The 21,080-nt window shown below is 42.3% G+C and overlaps 1 protein-coding gene across 1 annotated transcript in view; it reads right to left on the bottom strand.

Moving 5' to 3' along the window:
• Nucleotides 1-21,080, bottom strand: part of RAPGEF5 (Rap guanine nucleotide exchange factor 5) — a 223,447-nt gene that overhangs the window by 67,985 nt on the left and 134,382 nt on the right. Inside the window, exons 10-11 of the mRNA XM_077809349.1 lie at nucleotides 16,066-16,184; nucleotides 15,602-15,690 (exon numbers count right to left, since the gene is read on the bottom strand). Coding sequence (XP_077665475.1) covers nucleotides 15,602-15,690; nucleotides 16,066-16,184 — 208 coding nt within the window. The remainder of the gene's footprint in view (nucleotides 1-15,601; nucleotides 15,691-16,065; nucleotides 16,185-21,080) is intronic.

Raw genomic sequence — 21,080 nt, 5'->3', positions numbered from 1 at the left:
CTTTCAACAGAACTCCTTAAATATATGATATATTGCTGTGTAAGTGCAGATTAATTAAGGGACACTATTCTTAGCTTGATATGCAGATATAACACTCACTGGGGCTAAAAAGAGCTATATCCTCAAAGTGAACCTCCCACCCCCATTCCCTAAAAAAAGTTATTTACATATGGTCTACAAGTGGTTTTATATGACTGTCATCGGCCACTTCCGCTCCAACTCTGCTCTCCTCTCCTGGTAGTCTCACAGGTCCTCTATATGACCGTCGTCATCTGCCGCTTCCACTGCAACTCTGCTCGGCTGCTCTTGTCTCACCGTACCACGGCAAGCATGCAGCCCACTCAGCTGTTGTGTCCTGGCAGCAGACGGTACAGTAGGTCTGAAAAACTGGTCATCCAACCAGCGCTTCCCCTGCAACTCTGCTCACCTGCAGACGCCATACCTCGGCAAGCATGGAGCCCACTCAAATCACCGCAGCAGTTATGAACATTGTGAACACCTCGCGCACCATCATGCAGTATATGCAGAACCAGAACCTACAAAAGCAGGCGAGGAGGCGACGGCAGTGATGAGGACACAGACACAGACTTCTCTCAAAGCACGGGCCCTGGCAATTTGGCCATCCTGGTGGCAAAAAAGCACAGATTGGTGGGACTGTATAGTGTTGCAGGTCTGGGTTGATTCCCAGTGGCTGTGAAACTTTCGCATGCATAATGGCACTTTTGTGGAACTTTGTGACTTGCTTTCCCCTGCCCTGAAGCGCAAGAATACCAAGATGAGAGCAGCCCTCACAGTTCACAAGCAAGTGGCGATAGCGCTGTGGAAGCTTGCAATGCCAGACAGCTACCGGTCAGTCAGGAATCAATTTGGAGTGGGCAAATCTACTGTGGGGGCTGCTGTGATCCAAGTAGCCAACGCAATCACTGAGCTGCTGCTATCCAGGGTAATGATTCTGGGAAATGTGCAGGTTATAGTGGATGGCTTTGCTGCAATGGGATTCCCTAACTGTGGTGGGGTGATAGACGGAACGCATATCCCTATCTTGGGACCGGAGCACCAAGGCAGCCAGTACATAAACCGAAAGGGGTACTTTTCAGTGGTGCTGCAAGCACTGGTGGATCAGAAGGGACATTTCATCAATATCAACATGGGATGGCCAGGAAAGGTACATGACGCTCCCATCTTCAAGAACTCTGGTCTGTTTCAACAGCTGCAGCAACGGACTTACTTTCCAGACCAGAAAATAACCGTTGAGGATGTTGAAATGCCTATAGTTAACCTTGGGGACCCAGCCTACCCCTTAATGCCATGGCTCATGAAGCCATATACATACACCCTACACAGTAGTCAGGAGCTGTTCAACTACAGGCTGAGCAAGTGCAGAATGGTGGTAGAATGTGCATTTGGACATTTAAAAGAGCGCTGGCGCAGTTTACTGACTCAGACCTCAGCGAAACCAATATTCCCATTGTTATTACTGCGTGCTGAGTGCTCCACAATATCTGTGAAAGTAAGGGGGAGACGTTTATGACGGTGTGGGAAGTTGAGGCAAATCGCCTGGCCGGTGATTACGCACAGCCGGACACCAGGGCGGTTAGAAGAGCACAGCAGAGCACGGTGTGCATCAAAGAAGCTTTGAAAACCATTTTCATGGCTGACCAGGCTATGTTGTGACAGTTCTGTTTGTTTCTCCTTGACGAAAACCTGTCCCCTTGGTTCACTCTACTTCCCTGTAAGCCAACCACTCTCCCCTCTCCCCTTCGATCACCGCTTGCAGAGGCAATAAAGTCATTTTTGTTTCAAATTCATGCATTCTTTATTAATTCATCACACAAATAGGGGAATAACTGCCAAGGTAGCCCGGGAGGGGTGGGGGAGGAGGGAAGGACAAGGTCACACTGCACTTCAAAACTTATTGAATGCCAGCCTTCTGTTGCTTGGGCAGTCCTCTGGGGTGGAGTGGTTGGGTGCCCGGAGCTGCCCGTGCACCACCACCCCCGCATTATTAGGCATCTGGGTGAGGAGGCTATGGAACTTGGGGAGGAGGGCAGTTGATTACACAGGGGCCGCAGTGGCGGTCTGTGCCTTTCCTGCACCTCAACCATATGCCGGAGCTTATCAGTTTGATCCTCCAATAGCCTCAGCATTGCATACTGCCTCCTCTCATCACGCTGCTGCCACCTCTCCTGTTGCTCCAGCCATCTATCTTCTCACATGTCCCTCCTGTCCTCCCGTTCATTTTGTGCTTTCCTGGACTCTGACATTGTTTGCCTCCATGCATTATGCAGGAATCTTTCAGTGCGGGAGGACTGCATGAGCTCAGAGAACATTTCATCATGAGTGCGTTTTTTTCACCTTCTTATCTGCGCTAACCTCTGGGATGAAGATGCCAGTGGCAGCGTTGAAACATTTGCAGCTGCGGCAGGAAAAAAAGGGAGAGTTAAACTGAAAAAAAGACACACTGGCCATTTAAAAGGCGGGGCTGATGTTTTTGGGTTGACGTGCAGCACAAACCCAACTAAACCGCCTACACACACCCAATTCTCTGGGATGATGGCTTCACCCCTCCCCCCATTGCGTGGCTAACAGCGGCGATGATTTCTTTTCAGCCACAGGCAAACAGCCCAGTAGGAACGGCCACCTCTGAATGTCCCCTTAATAAAATTCCCCTATTTCAACCAGGTGACCATGAATGATATCTCTCCCCTGAGGATAACACAGAGAGATAAAGAACAGCTGTTGCTTGAATGCCAGCAAACACCAGGACCACACGCTGCCATGCTTTCTTATGCAATGATTCCAGACTATGTGCTACTGGCCTGGCGTGGTAAAGTGTCCTACCATGGAGGACTCAATAAGCTGCCCTCCCCAAAAACCTTTTGCAAAGGCTTTGGGAGTACCTCCAGGAGAGCTTCACTGAGATGTCCGTGGAGGATTTCCGCTCCATCCCCAGACACATTAACAGACTTTTCCAGTAGCTGTACTGGCCACGAATGCATCCCAAGTCTTCAGGGCAAATTAATCATTAAACACACTTGCTTTTAAACCGTGTATTATATTTACAAAGGTACACTCACCAGAGGTGCCTTCTCCGCCTTCAAGGTCCGGGAGCCCGGGTTGGAAGGGTATTGGCTCCTGGGTGATAAACAGTTCCTGGCTGTTGGGGAGAATGGTTTCTCCATTTGCCTGGTGTGCGCTATCATCTTCCTCGTCCCCAAAATCCTCATCCCTGTTGCATGAGGCTCCCTTGTAGGAGTCCACGTACAGGTGTGGGGTAGTTGTAGGGGCACCCCCTAGAATTGCATGCAGCTCATCACAGAAGTGGCATGTCTGGGGCTCTGACCCCGAGCGGGCATTTACCTCTGTGGTTTTTTGGTAGCCTTGCCTGAGCTCCTTAAGTTTCACGCGGCATTGCTGCGGGTCCCTGTTCTACTCTGTCCTTCATGCCCATGGAGATTTTTTCAAATATTTTGGCATTTCGTCTTTTGGAATGGAGTTCTGATAGCACAGATTCATCACCCCACACAGCAATCAGATCCAGTACCTCCCATTCAATCCATGCTGGAGCTCTTTTGCAATTCTGGGACTCCATGGTCACTTCTGCTGATGAGATCTGCATGGTCACCTGTGCTGATCAGCTTGCCACAGTGGCCAAACAGGAAATGAAATTCAAAAGTTTGCGGGGCTTTTCCTGTCTACCTGGCCAGTGCATCCGAGTTGAGACTGCTGTCCAGAGCAGTCACAATGGAGCACTCTGGGATAGCTCCCGGAGGCCAATACCGTCAAATTCTATCCACAACCACCTCAAATTCGACCCGGCGATGTCGATTTCAGCGCTAATCCCCTAGTCGGGGAGGAGTACAGAAATCGATTTTAAGAGCCCATTAAGTTGACAAAAATGGCTTTGTTGTGTGGACGGGTGCAGGGTTAAACCGATCTAACGCTGCTAAATTCAACCTGAACTCATAGTGTAGACCAGGGCTGATTTACAGGTGTAGAGACTGGAATCCTAGAAATCACAAGGACAGCATGGGCAGCAGCCATATTACTCTGCCCCCAGCAATGTGCCTCTGCCCTGTTCTGGAGGACCAGCTCTAGCAGTGAAGGGTAAGGGGGCAGTCTCCATGGTCAGTCAGTCCTTTTCTACTGAGAATTACAAGATGGGTGCTATTTACTGCCCAGTGAGATGGCAGTTTGACATGGACACCCCTGCCTCCATGAACTCATTTCACACGGGCCATCAAATGGTCATGAACTAACTCTAACAATCACGAATTGAACCAATGACCTATAAGAAAAAGGCTATGTATCTAGTTACCAGTTCCAGGAATCACCCAGTTCCCCTTCAGAAAGGGTTCTTTGTTAATAACTGTGAAGCAGAAAGAGGCATGACAATGGAGGTATTTTAACTTCTTAGAAAACAGGTGGGTTGTGCGGAGTTTTGAGGTACTCAAATTGTTGCCTACCAATATTGCAGGTCTCTTGCTGGTATATACTCAAATAGGAAGTCAGAATTTCTCTAACTGCCTATTATGTAGTTATCTTCAGGGACAGCAAGGTTTAGGTATGAAGATGCGGTAAAGCAGTGGTCACTTTAATATTCTAAATGTCATCATTTGCCTATAGCTAGAGATTTCCATTTTATTCCAGTATTTTAAAATATTTTTTAAAATGTTGTAAGCTTACTGTTACTTAGGGAATGTTAATGAAGTGCACACCAGGGATTTGACTCATGCTACTTGGAGTAGGGTTTTTGCATCCAGTTTATGGCTGTGTAGTCAGTATGATGTACTGACATCCACAACAACAAACAAAATCACACAGACAAGGCTTTACATTGATCAGTGGGAGGGAGCTCCAGTTTCCATGCACAAGGGTTTCATTATTGTGTTGACAATGGAGCTCTAAAAATCACATTTAGGAAAGGGCAACGAAGACATCAGGATTTGTCTTTCTATCTACTTAATTTTTCTGTTAATCTATTCTGTCCTTTCCAGAGAGCTCTACGAGTAGATCAACACACATCCACAAATGCTAGGTAATAAAGAGGGTGGGGGGAGTTGAAACAGAAGCTTTGATTGTTGAATCCAGAAAAAGTCCTAAAGGCAGGAAGAAGAGGGATAACGGAATTTGGAGGAGGTAGGGCAAAAAGAAATAGAATTAAGAAGGGCAATAAAAAGCCACCGTGGCTTCATTTAAAAGGTCCATATCATTCCCCATGTAAACAGTATGACCTCTCGGTGTTTACATCTCTAATTTTAGCACTTTGCAGCTCTATCAAGGTTCAAGTTCAAACGAAAGAATAAAATCACAATTTGAATCAAAATGCTGTCACAGCAAAACATCAGCAAATGCTTGTAATTAACAGTCAACAAAATGACATCAATCGATAATCCCTCTTTTGTCTACATTGATTTTTGCACCCATTTACTTTGCCCCAAAATTTCTCTGGCTGCATCCCTCATAAGCCCACTTAACATGACTTTTTAAACTGCAGAGACAGGATACTGAGTTTACTTTGGAAAGATGTGACAGATATTTCTGAACTGAGAGAGGGTCATCTTATGATTTCAGTGCGACTCCACTGACTGCTATTGGAGCTGCTGTCTCAATCGCAAGTCGAGCAGCTATTTTTCCACCTTGTCTAAAAAAAAAAAAAAAATGTAAAAAGAGACATGCAATTTATTTTGTTTCAGTAGCTGATGTTATTCCAAATCTTTCCTTTTGCTAGAACTAGTAACACTCAAAAAAGTTGATGACACTTAGCATGTGATGCTTTGGACTCCCTGATTTCAAAAGGCACTCTTTCTGGCTATCAAAGTAGCTCAACCCTGCTCTCATTTAAGTCAGTGGCAAAACTCATACTGATTTCAGTGGTACAGGTCTGGGCCCTAAATGCACAGCTTATAGCATCTCCTGAGAGATGCTAAACATCCCAAAGTACTGCTTAGCCCCCTTGAGGATCAAGTCTTTGCTCCTAGAGCATGCATTATGAACACACGTAGGTTTCCAACGTCCCTCTAATTCATAAAGCTTTTGCACGGGGCCAAGAGCATCTTGCTCAAATATTTCCTTTTTACAAACACATCTGAAGTTTCATAACAGTGCTCTCATTAGAGCCATCCACAATTAAACACAGTGCCTGAATTCTCTGGTCTGCACCATCTGCCGAATTTCAATTTAAACTGGCTAGAGATTTCACAGGAGAATTATCCCATGTAGGAGGAATATCTGCTTGTGTTGCTGCTTCCTACATCAGCTGCCCCCTCAATTAGAGAGAGGAAGTGGCTTGTCAGGGGACAGTGCATAATGGAGCTGAGCTCTATTACAACTGTTGCTCAGCTGGTATAAGCTCTGAAGTGCATGCTAGTGGTGGAAGTTAGAAAGTAGCAGCGGGCCCTGCTAGCTTCCGCTGGGGCCAGGTGGTAGAGGATCAGGACCCGTTCCCTGTGGCCACCGCTCTACAGCGTCCGAGCTGGACATTTTAAATGAAAGTCTGTTTCTCTTGCATCAGTTTACATAAGCCATAGTATGGCTTTCGTAGGCAATGCTGTATTTGTACACTTGTTTCAGACTGTGCTGCAGCAGAGGTATTTGGTGTTGAAGAGCAATTCAAAATTTTGCAGTTACTTTTGGGGGATACACATTCAGAATTAACCTAAAACTCCATTTTAATCAATAATCACAAAACCAATTTGTGAGCAATGGGCGGGAGGGGAGGGTGCAGGGAGAGAGGGGAAATTGTTGGTTTGGTTTTGGTTTTTTTTTTACTTCTTTGTATGTTAGTTTCAGCATAAGGTCTTACTGTAGAAAGGCTAAAGTGAGGGCTGGAAAAGAAAGCAATTGCACCAGTACAGTATCCACAAAGATATCACAGATCAGTAATAATAGATTGCAAGATGCAGATCTGTTAAAGTAACTGTGAATTATAATTTGGCTGTAATCAAAACCAACACTGCTCCTAACACAAAAGGCCAGGATTTCGGCTTCTATATATGGCAAAACTGTTTGAACTGCGGCCTCATTATGAGGAATTTCTGAGGAAAGGGTGGAGAGAATTAATAGCAGGGGAGTAAATTTAGTTTATAGAAAATCTTTTTAGAACAGACTTGTTTCAGGTTTTTAATGAACATACTATAACTTAGTGCCGATCCCTATTCTGTGAGCGAGTCCTTCCTTCACATGCTGTGGGTGGGTAATGAATGTGCTCTTTTTCATTTCTCAGAAAATGCTAATCTCACAAGAAAATCATTGTACTATAGCAACTTTGAACCCAGACTATACTGGAAACATTGGAATTCCCTGAGTACAGTGCATGGGCTGTATTCTCTGAAAGAAACATTGAGTAAGTATTTCATGATATAGTTTTGTGTGTTTTCAGCATATTTACGTAACTCCAACTCCCCACACTCCCACAATCACAAACTTATTTTCTAATTAACCTCTAAGAAGGCACAATTCTCATGTTATATAACATTACAGGGAGGCCTTAGGAAGAAGCTCTATGTTTTTATATGAAACAACTTCCTACTAAATAGCTATGGCAAAAGTGCTAAAGTCACAAGTGTTATGTGAGTCATTAATGTACACGCACCCTTTTTTGTCTCAATGGGTCGTCAACCTTCCTAGGGTTCCTTTGTGTTGTACAGGAGCAACACAAAAGGACAACCGATGAGCAGGCTTTGCTTTTCAAGACCATGCACTCCTGGGTGAATAGCTTCAGACAGGTGATTTCTCAGGTAAAAAGCCCAGAGGATAAGACAGGAAAGGGAAACAACACTGTTTTAGCAGTTAGATTGGAGAGAGAGTCAAAGACAACAGAGGCCCAAGAGAGCTGCCTCTTGGTAGAGTACAGTGGTGCAAAGATTGGTTGAGGACACTAAAAGAGGGAATTGTCAGTGTGCTCCTCTTTGTGACCTCTTCCATTCAAGGAACAAGACTTGTGAAAATTCTGCACATAAAGAAATGCACCAAGAATTACTCTGCTGTGTCTCCCAATTTCTGCTCTAACAGCAAACTGAGTTGCAAGGCCACAAATCTGCTGCTAGTCAAGAAAGGGGCAACTATATGTTTTCCCAAGTAGAATTGATAGCACTGAATCCACTGTATGTATTGTGGATGTGTAATGTGATGTGTAATGCATCATTATTGATTTAGGAGCCAAATTCAGAGCTAAAGTATAAGGAGTTGTAAATTACGTATCAGTAAGTGGGAGGAAAGGGATTAAGGAAATATAAGAAAGTACAGAGAGCCGCAAACCCCTCTCACACAGGTTTTACACTGATCCAGAGAGAGGATAACTAGGCCTCAAGCGGCACATAGAAGGTAAAACATACGCTTCTGATTTACCTCAGAGTTTGGTCATGTATTTTTTGTTTTACTTTCTTAAGGCTCAATATTTGGTGCTTCCTCCTTGCACTCATCAGTAGAACCTCCCAGAGGATGACAATTCCATTTTGTGGCCACTTCTGAAGTTTTGACATTTGTTTTCATTCCATATTAGAATGTATTATTGAAAGAGCATATTTAGCTGAAATTTCATTTAGTCAAAAATGTTCAAACCTGCTCTACTGAACAGGAAACATAATGCACGTCTGTGTGTCAGAGAGGCTGGACTACTGCAATGCACTGCATATAAGGCTATATAAGGGGCTGATCTGTAGCCTGCAGCTAGTGTAGAATGTGGCCATGAGAATTAAACTGGGGGTAGCAGAAGAGATTCTGCCTATCCACCACTTTGCCCCTCTGCACCAGCAGCTGGTGTATGAACTAAATCCAAATTCTTCACTGTAATTTTTCAAAGCTATAAATGGACTTTATCCTACTGATATATTTGAGCTTTTAACTCCATATAGTCCATCTCAGGAAGAATATCTGGGGTCCAAAGATTGTGCAAAAGTGCAACTTGTATCTTGGCTCCACAGTCCTGTGTCTCAGGAAGGTCCTAAACCCTTAAACTAAGGAGTGCCATGGGCCTACCCTCTTTAAAAACTATCCATATTTACTTTTTGGAAAGGTAAGTGGCATGGCATATTGATTAGATTATAATCATTGCTTCTACTTGATCTTACCAGTTCTGAGAGACGAAGAATCAGGAAGGCAAACGCTGCATTTGGAAGACTCAAAAAACATCTCCCTCAAGACAAAACTGAATGTGTATAAAGCAATTGTTATTACCATCACAACATATAGCAGTGAGACATGGCAACTGACAAAGAAAGATACACAAAAGCTGGATGCATCCACCACAAATGCCTGAGAAGAATATTGGGAGTAACATAGAGATAGGAAGATGAATGAAGAAGTCAGAAAAATGACTGGACAAGGCACCCTCTCACAAATAATCTACAAAAGAAGACATCAGTGGCTGGGACATGTGCTGAGAATGGAAAAAGAACGCTTACCAAATACTGCCCTGGAATGGAAGCCAGAAAACACAAGAAGAAAGAGAGGAAGACCGCGAATAACATGGAAACAAACAGTTCTGAACGACATCAAGCACCTCAACATAAAATGGGAAGATTTGGAGAGAAGGGCAGTTGATAGGCAAGGATGGCAAATGCGGGTAGCCCAATATGCAGCAAAGCACAGGATGGACTAAGGTCTAACGTTTTAAATAGTCTATGCAATGTTGTTGTGAGCCATTTACAATACTACTGCAGCAAGGCATAAATACAGTACAATTCAGTAATGCACATGTCAAGGTTCCTCCCCCACTCTGAACTCTAGGGTACAGATGTGGGGACCTGCATGAAAAACCTCCTAAGCTTATCTTTACCAGCTTAGGTCAAAACTTCCCCAAGGTACAAAATATTCCACCCGTTGTCCTTGGATTGGCCGCTACCACCACCAAACTAATACTGGTTACTGGGGAAGAGCTGTTTGGACACGTCTTTCCCCCCAAAATACTTCCCAAAACCTTGCACCCCACTTCCTGGACAAGGTTTGGTAAAAAGCCTCACCAATTTGCCTAGGTGACTACAGACCCAGACCCTTGGATCTTAAGAACAATGAACAATCCTCCCAACACTTGCACCCCCCCCTTTCCTGGGAAATGTTGGATAAAAAGCCTCACCAATTTGCATAGGTGACCACAGACCCAAACCCTTGGATCTGAGAACAATGAAAAAGCATTCAGTTTTCTTACAAGAAGACTTTTAATAAAAAAATAGAAGTAAATAGAAATAAAGAAATCCCCCCTGTAAAATCAGGATGGTAGATATCTTACAGGGTAATTAGATTCAAAAACATAGAGAACCCCTCTAGGCAAAACCTTAAGTTACAAAAAAGATACACAGACAGAAATAGTTATTCTATTCAGCACAATTCTTTTCTCAGCCATTTAAAGAAATCATAATCTAACATGTACCTAGCTAGATTACTTACTAAAAGTTCTAAGACTCCATTCCTGGTCTATCCCCGGCAGAAAAACCAGCATATAGACAGACACACAGACCCTTTGTTTCTCTCCCTCCTCCCAGCTTTTGAAAGTATCTTGTCTCCTCATTGGTCATTTTGGTCAGGTGCCAGCGAGGTTACCTTTAGCTTCTTAACCCTTTACAGGTGATAAGAGCTTTCCCCTGGCCAGGAGGGATTTCAAAGGGGTTTACCCTTCCCTTTATATTTATGACAGCACAACTATAGAGCTGGCCCTTCTAAAGTTGCCAATTGCCCTCTTAACACGGCAAGAGGTGGCAATCAGTTAGTATGGGTAAAGAAATTAATTACAATGGGGAAAAATCGGCGGGGGTGGGGGGTGGGAATGATGTACTATTATTGCCTAATGACATACTGTAGGTTGGTTTTCTTCTTTGGCAAATCTGACTCTCAGAAGTCCAAAAGTACAGGGGGCCTACCATCTGACAGCTAAGCAACTCTGTTTCTTCTCCACTTTTCCATCAAGAGGTTGGGGTTTGTCTTCTACCCCAAGGAAAGCAAAAGGGGGTTGAACCCCTACAATCCTTCTCAGTTCCCTCCAACTCCTTGGCAGCATGGCTTATTCCATCCTCAGCCACTGCCCCCAGAACTCCCCACAGGGAGCCACACTATGGAGTAAGACCCATGGATTTGGGGTGAGGTATGGTGGAGACAAGGTAGGGTGGAACAGCAGCTGTTCTCCTAACACTAGCCCTCTGAGCTTGGGCCTATATCCCAAAAAGAGCCCAGCCCGTGCAGAGATCCTGTTGGAGGGGCTTCAGCAGGCCCAGGGGAAACAAGTAAATGGTGCTGTGGAGATGGCACTGCCCTCTTCTGAGCCTTTCCCTCCCTGCCACCTGCCCAGGCCCATAAGAATTTTATCCTTTCTGGTCACACAAGCAGATAGGACAATTGGGTCCACACTATGGAAATTTAGTTTGCATGGTGGGTTTTACTTCTAGAGTCTGGAACCAGTGCATGTCCTTTATGAATATCATAGTACATTGTACTTAGCACAAATTTAAAGAGCGTGGCAGTTGTGCACCACCCCTTCACTCAGACTTCATCGGGTGTAGTAATTATGCTATACCATCATATTTTATAACATCAGGATATTAACAGGTGAGCTGCACTGCCAAGGTATATATGAAGGTAACATGGTAGCAGTAATGCACATTTAATGCAGTGTTACCATTTAGTTATACAAACTACAATAACTTGTCTTTAGTCATTATGGTCCACAATCATGCTTTCCTTGTCCACCCCAAACTCCCACAGACATCAAGGGGAGTTATGGAAACTCAAGGAACACAGGACTGAGCCCCTTCTGTAATAGATCACCAGTGGTGTAAGAGCTTCAGATGGAAAAATTAAACATTATAAAGAAAAAAAAATTTCTTTGGCTTCCTACGTTTTTTCCTTTCCCCTAGCAGTACCAAGTAGACTTCTGTGACTGGGGTGGGGGAATACTCTCCCTGCAATTGTATTGCCTGTGAAATTAGCTAGCTTTATTCAGTTTAAATCCCCTCAAGTAGATTATTCTATTAATTCTGTAGCTTCGGCTGACCCAATAACTTAAAAACCACCAGTAATTTACTGGCTAAAGGTCCTGTAAAATTTTAACCTTGAGCCTAGCGTTGAAATTTATTTGCAAACAACTCATCTTGGCTATTGTAACATATTCTACTACAATCTTTATTTTTTTTAAAAAAAATTCTAATATTTTATTTTCTTCTCTCCAGTTTTTAAAGATCAGAAAACATACATTCACAATCTATATAAGTGAAGGAAAGTTGTGGGTCTTTAGGGTTAATACTGGAGCTTATTTTTCTCAACAACTGAAAACATTATTATATTACATGCTCTAGTGCATGTTAACTCTGCTAAACTCTTATTCCTCCCTATGAACATGAAAATAAAAACTAAATTGTCATTTATTTTGCTCTTTTACTTTACCGAGTTTCCCACAGAGTTTTGGGGGAAGTTTCCAAAGTCTCTCAAAATATCAACAGAAAATATTTCTATGTAAAGGACTGTTAGCTGATAGCAATAGTAGGCTCTTATCCTCTCTGTGGACCAAGTGCTAGAGAAAGAAATGATCACATATGTTAGCGCAGTGTGTTACTTTCTCTTTCTCTCTAAAACTAAATTATCCTGATTTTGTAACGTCCACTGGAGTGCAAATTCTCTCACATCAGTTACAGATCAGTGCCAAAGAGCCAGTCATACTGAACCATCAACCCTAACAATATTCTTTGTGGTTTCAAAAAAAAAAAATGGGGACCTACAAGCCATCTTAGACTATTAAGTAAAGGGCACATCACTATGCCTTCAGCTTTCTGGGAAGGTGGACTGTATACACCCAATTGCTGTCAGTTAAAGCATAATTGTACCATCCTTCAAAGGTAATGGTTCAAATTACTCAGGACGTCATTACTCTGCAACATAACAGTGTCATTGCTGAATGTATGTCAGTGGAATGGGTTAAAAGAGTGTTCCCTAATAACCGGTAGAAGTAGCTTCAAGGCAAACAGAGAAGCCACTATCTCTGTTGTCCACTGAGGATAAGTCTACACTGCAATGAGAAACCCGTAGCTGGCCCATGCCATCTGACTCGGGCTTGCAGGGCAATTTCACTGCAGCGTAAACTTCCAGGCTTGGGCTGGATCCCAGACTCTAGGACCCTGTGAGGTGGGAGGGTCCTGGAGCTCAGGCTCCAGCCTGCACCCAGAAGCCTACACTGCATTGAAACAGTCCCCACAGCCTGAGGCTTTGCTCTGTAGGCATCCGCATAGGTCCTGTAGGTGCTACCACAAAGATTTGCATGTACCTACTGTGCAGCCAGTGTGAAGTATGTGGTTCCACAATGGACTTGCATGAATTTTGACAGGTGACTCCACTGTGCCTTCATTTGAAAATGTAGCACCCAAAGTCAATCTTTTAAAGATAAGCCCTATATTACTGTATAAATAAAAAGAAAACAATAACAGCACATAGACAACTGTGTTGTCATGTAACTACAGGTAAACTGGTCATGGTTTAGGGCTGGCCATTTCATTGTTTTTATGGAAATCTGAATCCATCATCAGACTCTAAATTCTTGGATTCTGAACAGTACCCAGCTTCTATTGACCACACTGCAGAGAGGAGACATTCAACCTAAAAGGATATATTATCATCTCCTTACAGCCAGTCAAACAGTGGCATTAGTGCCAGTTTTAAAAGCAATTTTTCATCCACACTCTGGAACAATAAAAAGATGCTAATGAACAGCTGAGTTGGGACCCCCATGGGAAAAAATAAGCAGGGAGGTAAAACAGAGGTAATAAAAAGTCAAGATATACTAGATATCTGATTTAGACACGCCAGCAATTCTTTACACTTAAAAAATAATGCAGAACATTACTAAAGACCTCAACATTCTCTAGTAGGATTATGAGGTTATGAACAAAACTAACAGCAGTTTATAGGAGTGGCCAGTTAATCTCCCCAAATCTACATATGCTAATATGCATAAGTGAACTTTTCCCTGATCTGAATTACTTTGCCAGGAATATCCTTTCATGAACCAATTCTGTAATTCAGCCTGAGAATTGGTGCAAGTACATTTATACACAGCACTATTATGATTATACCTAAGGAAGCAGAACAATCAGACAGTGGTGCTTTCTCTGCACAATATATTAATCTCTAGGCAGACAGAAGCAGCACAGGGAAGATCATAATAATCAGACAGTTTGCATTTCTTTTGGATTATTCTTTGGGTAAATTATGCATCATTGGTAAGAAAATACATTGTGTCCAACAATAAACTACTGACTTGCTCTGAGAACCTGACACTAAGATTCCTATGGGAGTCACAGATGTTATTTATACTTTTGGTCACTTTAATCCTTTTAATCATGTTTATTCTTAGTAATCTCATTTGTAGTAGGGCATATACACAAGCATCGAGAATGTGCAGTTTAACTCCATTGGGAACAATAAAAAATACCAACTCATTTCCAGCCAGCTACATTTCACAGCCCTTCAGCAGCATTTTGAAACTCTGAAGGTTGATTTTGTGCTGACACTTATAGATATTTAGGTCAGAAGGGACCATTATGATCATCTAGTCTGACCTCCTGCACAACGCAGGCCACAGAATTTCACCCACCACTCCTGCAAAAAACCTCACACCTATATCTGTGCTACTGAAGTCCTCAAATTGTAGTTTAAAGACTTCAAGGAGCAGCACTTCACCAGCATAACTACATTCACTAAAACTGTAAATAGATTTCAGGTTGTAGGCACTCCTGATAAACTACCAAAGGAGCTCGGGTGACAGAAAACTGTGCATTTAGCCAGGAGATCAAGCTGAAAAATACACTACATGTCAAGTAGCCTGATCAATATAATAATTTGCTCCAAGCTGGAACAAATTACAATCTCTAGCTGAAGACACACAAGTACTACATTCTCTTATATACTATATCTTGTGCTTTGAAGGAAGTTTGTACGACTTTTTAAGAAGCAGTAGATATGCCAAATGTACTTTGATGGTGGCAAAATTTGTATTTAGTTAGAAGACTGAACTGCTACATAAACTGTGCATCAAGTTGTCTGATCAATATAATAATAGCTGCAGGCTACAAAGAATTACAGTCTCTGGTTGAAGAGACACGAATACTGTATAATAGACACTGCAGCTTGTGCAATGTAGGCAACAACGTAAAGCCATCTATGAAAAAAGCCGAAGTTGCTGTGAAGCATGTAGCTGCTGAATACTTTCATTAATTGTTGATACTTCTGCCCAAAGGCTGTGCGCCCCAGTTCAACACATTCTATTTGCCAGGTTCTCACATTTCCTCCTTATATTTGACATCCGGTACCAAGGCAGTGACATTAGTCAGCTGGCTTTCAACAAGGACTAGTGAGAATTTCAGAGGGAACAAAACCAAAATAAAACCCCACTGGCCTGGATTTGATTTCCTTTTGATTTGATTTCCTTTTGATAAACAGAGCATATCACCTGACAGATCCAGCATGTGAGTTTAAATGCACCACTTAGAACCCTTAACAGCAGAGGTCATTATATGCACTATTACATGCCAATTTGTCAGCCAAATGTGCAGACAGTATCACAAACAGTAAAAGAGGACACAGAAAGCTGTGTTCTAGGAATAGAATACAATTTGTACCTTACCTGTCTCTTTGTCTTGGACTGCTTCCAGGTGCAAGTCATTCAGAAGGTGCTCCAAAATCTTCTCTGGAGTCCCCGATACCACCACATATCTATCAGAAAGCAGAGAGTCCACAGAGTCATCCTCAATTGAAGACTGTGAGCGGCTACTCCATTCATCTTCCTCATCTTCTTCATCAATATATTTAAAATAAGGCACATCAAATGTAGGCAAGGGAAGCTCCCTGCCTAGAAAGGCAGCAGAATCCTTCCTGTTTAAATGAGGGTCAAAGATCCTCACCCTGGAACTTCCCATAATGTAGAGTTAATAACAAAGACATTCCCTAAATGCTACAATATCTTGCCATCTTATTTCTCTTGCTGGTAACTGAGTCCATCTGGCTGCTGAAAGCTCTGCAGTCAGCTTGTGTGTTCGTCTCTCTCTCTCTCTCTCTCTCTCTCTGAGCGCCCAAGGAAAAAACTCTTACCTCCAATCATTCTCGGCACTCCCTGATGTGGGGGCTGGGCTATGTGACGACACTTTTCTAAGCACCAGAACATCTTGGTCTTGTTCCTTCACTTCAATAGTAGACACTTCATCATTCTGCTTTAATTTGGAGGGGGAGGAGGGAATAACAGAAAAAGAAAGTGGTAAATTCTCATGGGATTTGGAAAGAATTGAGGTAGCTGATTAGAGCTACATTTTCTTCCTATGGAAGCTGTTACAGACTGCAATTTCTGCCCATAATTTATACTCCAAAGCTTCACAATGCATCAGGCATCTGGGCAGATCTCTCGCTTGCCTTTTAAATATATTAGCAGAGCTGAAAATGAGGGAGAAAGCAGTTTCCTTTGCTGAAGTATTTAAATTAAGAAACAGGGTTAATACATCTGGTTGGAGAGCTGAAATGAAGAAAGGTTCCCCTTTGTGACTTTTGTTAACAGTTTTTAGCACAGTGTATTGGAGGGTTATTCACAGTACCAGTGATGTATTCATCTTCCATTTGAAGAATGCATGTTTCACTATTTGTTTAATTAATAAACTGGGAGACTGATTACAATAGTCACAGAATTGCAAACACTTTCAAGGAGTCTAACAATAGGTAACTTACTACTCAAACGAAATGTACATGCTGTAAAACTACTCGTGTGTTAAAATAGAGGCAATAAAACTAGTGAGATCAAAGATCATATATATGTTTCTAAGCCTCTATTTCTGCTTTGCATCCAAATCTCCCTCCTTCTCAACAACATTTTAATTATAAAAACAAGACAACAACACAGGAAACTAAACCCCATGAGCATCCATAATTTGAATCTCAGCTAAATTGAGATTTGGACATTATGGGTCAGTGCACTGATTTTCTTCAGCTAGGCTCCCTTAAACAGGAGGGAGCTGAACAATCATCCATTTCTGCTCACGCAGCCTATATCCAAGAGCACAGAGCAACTAAAGCAAGCTGACTGTGCAGTGTACGAGATGAGGGTTCGCTGCTGACTGAGCAGCCTGCATTGAAACATAGTGACTGATGAAGAGTTTCTGACCACAGTGAGATTCTCCTGGCAGACCCTGCCACAAGTACATGAAGCCGCACAAAGAGAGGCAGGAAACATAAATGCAAACTGATATTTCAGCTACTGCAGTTCTGACAATTTATAAAAAAATATCAAAAATGCTCCACGGTAATTTGGTTTGGCATTACACTGTTCAGTAATTGTTGTATGAAGTATAGTTGCAGCCATGTCAGTCCCAGGATATTAGAGAGACAAGGTGGGTGAGGTAATATCTTTTCTTGCATTTTGCTGTGATGCTGGGAATACCTTTCCCAGACTTGAAGGAGAGCTCTGTGTAGCATGAAAGTTTGTGTCTCGGACCAACAGAAGTTAGTCCAATAAAAGATATTACTTCACGCACCTTGTCTCACTGTTCAGTAAATCAGACACGTTTTAGCCTATTTTTGAAGCAGTAAAACTAAGACTTATGTATCAACTGTACAGTATCCATAATCCATCACAGGAGCAGTGGAACTGGGAGTCTGAAGGAGCGGGGGTTGCTAGTGCCCCATGCAATGGAAATATTGTGGGGGCTCTATCCCCACATAAACCCCTGCACGACACGGAGGGTGGCGCGGAACAAGAACGGGATTCAGAGGAACTGGAGTGGCCACTGCAGGACTCAGAAACAGGTCGGGGACAAGGAAGCAGGACCTGAAAGGGCTGAAATGGGCCTGCCTGGGAGCAGTTGGAACCTTCTTCTGAGCCTGGAGCCGGCTACCCACTCCTCCCCTGTCTCAGTACCTCTCCTCACGCCTCCTTCTGTCCCTGCAACCTCCCACCCCCGCCCTCCCATCTACCAGTTGATGGAGAATCCCAAGATATGAAAGATTTACCGAAAGCAACATTGTTTGTGATACCGTACAGCAGTGCAGCTTTATGATTAGCCTTGTATTTCCTTATTATTTAATATTTATTTTGTGTTAGCACTCACAGGCTCTGATCCTGCACATATGAAGACATAATCCCTGCCCCGAAGAGCTTCCCGTCTAAGAAGATTTCTGTATTAGTAAACACCACGAAGAATTGACCTATTAAATTTCTTCAAGGTCAGACATACTAGTACTGAACCAATTAATGTCAGGTATTCATTGCAACCCTCCCGAGGGGCATTAGTGAGGAGCCACATTACAGGAATACTGATGCATAACTGTAATCTTTTATTTCACCAGACGTGTTTTTTGTTGCCTACACATTTACAGAGCTGCAATGAAAGGAGAGAAAATAGCATAAAAACAATTAATCAAAATACAGGTTTATACACACTAAACTCTCTCTCAGGCATCCTCTAATCCTGATCCTCATTTCCCCTGAATTCACCGATATTCTGAGGTGTAATACATATTGGGCATGTACATGACGTAAGGTATTAACATCAGTGGACCATCGACACACATATATATGGAAATGGGTTTGTAGTGTGTGTCAGTGTATATTAAATACATGTACATTTTGTGCAGAACACTAGTGGGCAGTGGTGGAGGCAGAGCTATATCATACTGACAGGACACTAACAATATCTTATCCTGGGAAGATATAGTTTCCAATTTGAAACCCTGCTAAACACAAAGGATTTCCAATATCAAAATAAACTAATGTTTCAAATTTTCATTAACTACTTGGATAAGAGTATGTAAATTAACTGCATTGTACCCAGATAGTACAGTTTTTAACAAGGTACTTCCTTTCTGTCTTCTTTGCGTATTTATTTCAAAGTATAGAATGACCACGGGGCCAAGTATGGGCTTCGCAGAACGTATTCGTTCAGGACTCAGTTTATATATAAAATAAATAAAATCACATGAAGAAAGGACCTATACATATCCCAAGGTTTCAAGTATTTGTGTTTTCAAGACTAAAAGATATTCATTTGAAATTATATAAAGATGAAAGAATGTTTCTCCTATTAGAATCTTGTATGGTCCAGGAGATAATTAATGCATGTTGGAAGAAAACAACCAGGGCCACCATGAGGTTGCCCTTCCTACATCCATGGGGAGAACAGAACATGGAGGACAGAGAACATAAAGTATTCAAAACGGAGGGCAGAGCCATTAGCAAGACTATGGCCCGTAGAATTCAACTGTGTGAGTCAAGATCTATTTCTGTTAATAGTCATTTTAAGTTTTCATATTCAAGATATTTAACAAAACACTTATCACTTCTTTTTCAAAACAATGTACAGGCATTGTCTAACTAATCTGTACTATACCTTTGTGAGCTAGGCAGGTCTGTATTATTATCCCCATTTTATTAGTAGTGAAACTGAGGCAAAGAGGCTGCCCAGAGTCACACTGCAAGTCAGCAGCAGAGTCAGAACTAAGCCCTGGCCTACACTACAAACTTATAATCAGTATAACTACGTCGCTCAGGGATGTGGAAAATCCACAGCCCTGAGCGACAGTTATATGGACCTAACCCTTGGTGTAGACAGTGCTGTGTCAACAGGAGGGCTTCTCCCCTCGACATAGCTACGAGCTCTCAGGAAGATGGAATACCTATGCGGACGGGAGAAGCAGCACTAAGTGTAGACAAGCCCTAAAACTCAGGGCTTCCCAGCTTCAAGCTCCATTCACAGGATTTTGGGTTTTGTTTATTTGACATTCACTTCACCCCAGAGCAAGGGAAAAAATAACTGAGTAATAGCTGGTTTCAGGGTTTGTTTGGTTTTGTGCTTTTGTAAAGGAAGCATGGCCCAGAGGATAGACCACAGAATGAAGAGTGAGGAGCTCCTAAACTGTAATCTGGATGTGCCGTTGAATCAATGTGTGGCCTTGGGAAAGTCACTTACCCGGATTCCATGTTTCTCTGTTTCCCTGTGGATGCATCTTATTTACTTACATGGGTACTGAGGATTAATTTGTTTGTGTTTGCATAGTGTAACCGACATTCCTCCTGGGTGTGGTGTTCTGTCTCATCTAGTGGCACCAAGACCACTAGAGAGAGAGATAAAATGAGTCTGCTCTACAGCCCGTAGCTAACAGCCAGTCGGCTTTTAACTCATGCTATAGAGGCTCATATACTAAGCTCTAGAGGTCCCTGGTTCGATCTTGCACCATGATGACCAGGGTCTGTCAGCATTACAATTGCACTGTGCAAGTACTAACTAACTATTATACTCCACGTTTGCTGTGCTTTTTAAGTAATTGCCTCTTGGAACCAAGTACAGCACACCTGCCTTATTATATCACTCCTACATGCAAGCTACTTATGGTCAGGAGTTTCAAATAAACAATAAGAACTACTTGACCTGACAGCAGTTTTGACCAATATTATAGTCAATTTTCCACTAACAGAATCTATTTGTCTTCTATTGAAATAAGTCATATTGTCTGCACTGTGATTTAATTAAAACTAGGGCTGTCGATTAATCACGGTTAACTCACACAATTAACAAAAAAATTAATCACGATTAATTGCACTGTTAAACAACAGAATACAAATTGAAATTTATTAAATATTTTTGGTTTTTCTACATTTTCAAATATATCGATTTCAATTACAACACAGAATACAAAGTGTACAGTGCTCACTTTATATTATTTTTATTACCAATATTTGCACTGTAAAAATGATAAAATAGTATTTTTCAGTTCACCTCATGCAAGTACTGTAGTGCAATCTCTTCATCGTGAAAGTGTGACTTACAAATGTATTTTTTTTGTTACGTAACTGCACTCAAAAACAAAACAGTGTAAAACTTTAGAACCTACAAGTCCACTCAGTCCTACTCCTTATTCAGTTAATCACTAAGAAAAACAAGTTTGTTTACATTTATGGGAGACAATGCTGCCCACTTCTTAATTACAATGTCACCTGAAAGTGAGAACAGGCATTCACATGGCACAGTTGTAGCTGGCGTCGCAAGATATTTATGTGCCAGCTGAGCTAAAGATTTGTATGCCTCTTCATGCTTCAGCCATCGTTCCAGAGGGCATGCTTCCATGCT

This window comes from Eretmochelys imbricata, chromosome 2, assembly GCF_965152235.1.
Source record: "Eretmochelys imbricata isolate rEreImb1 chromosome 2, rEreImb1.hap1, whole genome shotgun sequence".
Taxonomy (NCBI): Eukaryota; Metazoa; Chordata; order Testudines; family Cheloniidae; genus Eretmochelys; species Eretmochelys imbricata.
Note: the sequence above shows the minus strand (reverse complement) of the source record. Positions and strands in the feature narration are given on the sequence as shown.